General features: G+C 40.5%; 1 protein-coding gene across 1 annotated transcript in view; it reads left to right on the top strand.

Moving 5' to 3' along the window:
• LOC116656640 (pancreatic progenitor cell differentiation and proliferation factor-like) overlaps positions 1 to 4,276 on the top strand; it is a 4,849-nt gene extending 573 nt beyond the window's left edge. Inside the window, exon 2 of the mRNA XM_032490531.1 lies at positions 3,845 to 4,276. Coding sequence (XP_032346422.1) covers positions 3,881 to 4,276 — 396 coding nt within the window. The 5' untranslated portion in view covers positions 3,845 to 3,880. The remainder of the gene's footprint in view (positions 1 to 3,844) is intronic.
• Positions 4,277 to 5,904: the final 1,628 nt, after the last annotated feature.

Genomic DNA, 5,904 nt, shown 5'->3' on the forward strand with positions numbered 1-5,904 from the left:
AGTGCCCCTGGGGCCATGGAGACCCCCAGAAATAACTGGTGGCACAGAAGGGAGAGCTCCAGTCTCCTATATGCGGTAGAGCCATAAAGACATTAACCACTTCACCTATAATCTATTTCTTAAAGCCACGTGGTCCTCTACCTTAGATGCACATTAGAATTACCTGTGAGTTGTAAAATTCAGGGCCCTTGGGATTGACATCCAGGCCAATTAAATCAGAACCTCTGGGAGTGGGACCCAGGCATCAGGAGCTTTGTGTTCCCCAGGTGGATTCCAAGGTTGAGCACCAAAAGTTTTAACAAATTTTTAATTAAAATTTTAAAATCTGTTTACCATTATACTGTGGCTTTTAGAATGTAACAAAAGCTACAAATTCCTCAAGAAAATGGGGTTAGTTGTGAAGTTTAAACATGATAATGTAAGAAAATGCTTTGAAAACTAGCAAAGGTAGGAGGTATTATTATTATTATTATATTATTATTATTATTATATTATTATTATTATTATTATTATTATTATTATTATTATTATTATTATTCCCTGTTTTGGAGCCTCCCCTAATAGTCTAACAAATTGGAAAGTATTTAATATAGTTTAACATACTCTGAAAACACATTGCCATTGTCTTCAGATCTTCAGAGGTGGGATGCTATCAAAAATGGCATCAAACTCAGCTGAATGTAAAAAGGTAATTGAAGTGCTTGGGGCTGGTGTATGTAGATGCACATACTCTTCTTTTTTGCCTCAGCTCTTTTACTTAAAAGAACAGTAAGAAAGGAAGAGTTATTATAAAGAATGATGGAGAAGATGTGTCTCCTTTCTCTGCCTTCCCTGCCCCCACTCATCCTAGACTTAAAAAATAAAAAAGGATTCCACCTTTATATCTACATGTATCTTTAAAAATAATAATTACCTAGAAATGAAGTTTATTTAATTTCCGGTTAAAATTCTCCCATACCGAATGGAGGAAAGAACTTGGTTCCCTAGAGAATCTGGGTTCCAGCCCGGGCCACCACTTAACAGCCTCGGTTTCCACCAGGGAAAGTCAGGAAGGCAACACCTTTCTTGCAGGCAGGGTTGGGGAGCAGGGCAGTGGGGCGTGAGATGCAAGGTGATGAGGGCAATACCTAGCCCATACAGCAGGTGCCCACTTACTCTCCCGCTCTTAGCACCTACCAGGTGCAGGCACTACGTTTAATCACCGGAATGGCTCTCAGGTCGCCCCCTCCATCCAGGCTGCATTCTCCCAAAGTCTGGCTTGCCGACCTCCTGCAGCAGCAGCCACTCCACCCACAGCCCACCTGAGGCCGGAAGCTTCCCACCCCATCCTAAAATTCTACTTTTGGACTTTTGGCATATTCCTCAACAATTCCACACTCTGCCGGCTCCCACCAGAGGCCCTAAACAGGCCAACTTGACCTGGTCCTGAGCCAAGAACCAGTGTTCTGTAAAGGGGAGATTCTTAATTCCAGCCAACAAATAGAAGCAGCTGGATCAGAGAATTCAAGGGATTTACCTTAAATCCCACAGTAGGTTAGAACCAGAGAAAGATCTAACTCTCCATAAACCTAACCTAGATTCCACTGTGAAAACATTCACTCTTGGCTGCTAATTAATACAAGAAATTATCAATGCAAAAACATTGGAAAAAATGAAACAGGCCAGGTGGGAGGAGAAAGACGAGTATGACCTGCCTGATACAAAACGTTCTCCCACAATGAGAGTGAGATGACACAGGAACCTGAGAATAATACCAAAGGCACAGCCACACTGATGCATATCACAAAACCTGAAATTGAAGGGAATCGAAGCCTTTCTTTGTGAGACATTTCATCATTTTCTCAGTAATTGCATCAGTTTTATAATTTCTTCCATCACTGACTCCCCAGTAGCCCTGGCATCTCCTCATCTCTGATGTAGAGGTGGCGGGTAATGGTGTTTGCCTCCAGGAAATTAAAGACCCCCTCAATAACTGCATTAGTCATCAACACTTGCTGCTGTGATTGTTCTTGTAACCACCATCAGATCTGGGCACGGAAAGGATATGAAAATTCACAAGCGGGAAAACAACATTATCTTCCCCTTATCCTGCTCACTCTTTACAAGAAATATCTGCAAAGGCTTTTTTTTTTTTTTTCTTTTGGCATTTCTAATTTGCTCATCAAGGGTCATGTTTTTTGCCAGGCTAGTGTATGTCCATAAGAGACTGGAAAGTATTTGGAATCATAGAAAATTGTGAATTTCTGTTTAGGTTTTCCAGAGTTGTTCTGTTGAATTGCCCTTTATTTAAAAGAGCAAAAAAAAGTTTCAGAATTATATTTCAGCATTTCGAGACACCCAAAAGGCAAGAAGCCATAACACTGAAAAAAACACCCTGTTCTCATCATGTCTCTATGGAAGGTACCAGAAGAAAAATGTGCTTTATATCTTGGGCATTCCCTGGTATGGGGGGTGAGGGGAGGGGTGCTGAGTAATTTGTTCCATAAGCACAGTGCTTCAAACTGAGCCACTCAACAAAGTCTGTCCTAGAGTGACAAAAAAAAAAAAACCAAAAAAACTAAAGGCAAGAATCCCAATGAACAAGCACTATTTCCTGGATTTTCCAATCCAGTGGCCCTACGATCCATGAAACTTGCCAAATTGCATCTGTTCTTTGCTTAAGAATATGGTTCAAATTCTTAATGTATATACATGATTTTTGATCCATTCTAGTATGAGGTATTTATCTTACAGGTATACCTAACATACAAGAAAGATCGTACATAAAGCTATTCACTCCAGTGCTATTTGTGTTTGCCAAAAAAAAAAAAAAAAAAAGCTGTAAATAACCTGGAAAGTCACCAACAGAGGACAAATTAAGTAAATTGTGGTTCATCCACACAATGGAAAGCCATGCAGTAGATAAAAAGAACAAGGTAGCATTTACATACTAAAAATGGGGGGGAAATCTCCAAGATGTAATAACTGAATAAATGGAAAGTGTGCAGCAGGGTCAATAGTGTGTTCCCATTTGTGTGAAGAACAGAAACACATGTATGTGTGCAATGCACAGGATATATATGGAAGGATATGCAAGAAACGGCCTCAGATGGAGAACTAGGGGAAAGGGATTGAGGACGGAGGGAGGCCACAATTCTGTTAACTGATTATCACAAGGTTTAACACGTAAAAATAGTAACTAGTACACATAGTGCTTATTATGTGCCAAGCATGATCTAAGCACATAACATACTTAAACTAATAAATACAACATGCTCCTTTTAAACTATAACATTCAGATACCTGTCAGTTCACTAAATTATCAACTACTTAAGAGCATAAACTTGACTTAAGCATTTTTATGTCCTACATAAATGCTAGTACGATACTTATCACAAAATAATGTGCCTCATTCATTCACTCATTCAATATCGAATATGAGACAAACTAACTCCAACATCTAGAGCTGACTCTAGAACTTAATCACCTTTATGTAACATTATTTTTTCATAATCAGTTTGGCTATACTATTAAGTCCAGCCATAATCCAAAAATAAATGGCTTTGAAAATGTGCTATTACACAAACATACAGTTGTGGTTGTGCTGGACACACCACTGGGGAATTTAAATTACTGAGTTGTCTCGTTTTCTTACTTTTCATTCAAAGAGAAACACTGTATTATCAAAGCACAATCCCCTTCCTCTTTAAACTTTGAGTTCAGGAGAGTATTTAAATGTAAGAATAAACGGTCTCGGCCCCGAGCGTCTAGGTCGTGGAGCGGTCGCTCGCGGTCACCTCTGCAAATGTGCTCCGTGGCCTAGCGTCCCCGTCCCTGTGGTCGTGCGCCGAGGCCCGCCAGGGGTCGCCGTCCAGGTTTCCACCAGCTCACAAGCAAGACCATGGCAGCCATTCCCTCCAGCGGCTCGCTCCTGGCCACCCACGACTACTACCGGCGTCGCCTGGGCTCCACTTCCAGGAACAGCTCCTGCGGAAGTGCGGAGTACCCTGGGAAGCCATCCCCCACCCGCCCGGGTCTCCCCAAAGCCTACCCGGGACGCTGGTGGGCTAGCTTCTTTTTCGGGAAGTCCACTCTCCCATTCATGGCCACAGTGTTGGAGTCCCCAGAGCACTCAGAATCGCCCCAGACCTCCACCTGCACCATCACCTGTGACCTGGCGCGGGAAGACGTGGGGAAGCAGCAGCCTGGCGGCCAGCCTGGCAAAACCAACTCCGGGCCCTGTACAGATTGTCTGCCACCAGCTGCCAGGCTTCATTTCAAGGCGCGATGCTCGTAAGAGCCACCCACCGTTCCCTCCTCTTCCCGAGACTAAGCAAGCTACAGCCAGCAGAAACAGTTGGGTTCTTTAATATCAAAACATCAAAATACCAAAAAGGAAGTTGAGAGAACCCCATTCTACTACCCAAGCCACATGGGAGCATTCCGACACCTCATAACCCTGTGCCTTGCACCAAGTAGAAAATAAACTCCAAGCAGCTGTCAAAAAAATAAAAAATAAAAAAGAACAGTCTCCTACTAAGTTAGATGGGAATCAAGTAAATAAAGTGCTTGCACAAGCCTGACTCATCAAAAACCCCCATTCAGGTGGAGCTATTTCTCATTTCTTATTTGGAGGCTTCAGGCATCACAGGAGAAAAAAGTAAGCAGGAGCTAATGCCCCATCTCATCAACAGCTGGGAAATCTGTCCCTAACAAAAGCAGAGAGGACCATGGGAGTGGGAGTGTTTTTCCCCTTGACAAGTCATTAAAAGTTATTGTGCTGTATAAATCAGACAGCCTCACATTTTCAATCTAGCATTTATTTGAGGGCCCACCTGGGCCAGGCAGGCATTTTAACAGGCAACCATAATCCAAAGGCTCATTTTATTAATTTCACATGCTACCTTTTTTAAATTTACTCTCTTTGAAATAAGATTTGTAAATATGGTAGCAATGCTAAATCACATTGTACTGAAATGGTAAAATGTTGATAGAAATAATCCTCTGAATGGCTGGCCCTGACTACTGGGTTTGATGAAACAGCAAAACTTCAAATAAAATTAAGGGAACTACTTACAGGATTGTATTTGTTTCTTTAAAAAAAAAAAAGTTTTCATCTATGTTATGGACTCGGTTGTGTTCCCCCAAAAGTCATATATTGAATTCCCAACTCCCAGTACCTCAGAATATAACCTTATTTGGAGATAAGGTCTTTAAAGAGATGATTAAGTTAAAGGAAGCTTTTTTTTTTAGGTTGGGGCCCTAATCCAATATGACTGATGTCCTTATAAGAAGGCCTGTGAGGACACAGTAACAAAACAGCCACCTGCAAATCAAGGACAGAGACCTCAGAAGAAACCAAACCTGCAGACACCTTGATCTGAGACTTCTAGCCTCCAGAACCATGAGAAATGCTGTTTAAACCAGTCAGTCTGTGGTATTTTGTTATGGGAGCCCAACAAACTAATACAATCTACTGTGATACTATTTCATGAAAGGAAGCACATTTTAAACCACAATGGTAGTGAGGACATAATTTCTGAATAATTTTGATTTTAAAAAAACTTCCTGTATTTTTATTTTTCTCATTTTACTGTAGACCAGTGAAAACTCTGTTGTTCATTAAGGAATCTCTGCTCTAAAACCATTTTTCTTCTTAATTTTTCATTTACTTTTTTGCAAACTAAGAAATAACCATAGACTACACATGACCATCAACAATTCCAACCCAAAAAGGATATGTTACCTAAAAGGCCCATTTTCATACTTAGAACATAGTTTATAAAGTTATCACCTGCTATATAAATATTATAAAAACATTTCCTCAGATAAATAATAAGCTTTAGATTTACAATTATTAAAATTGAAGTGAAATAACTTATTCAAATTATTTTCAAAATACAATTGAATTATAAATTCATTATG

This window comes from Camelus ferus, chromosome 11, assembly GCF_009834535.1.
Source record: "Camelus ferus isolate YT-003-E chromosome 11, BCGSAC_Cfer_1.0, whole genome shotgun sequence".
NCBI lineage: Eukaryota > Metazoa > Chordata > Mammalia > Artiodactyla > Camelidae > Camelus > Camelus ferus.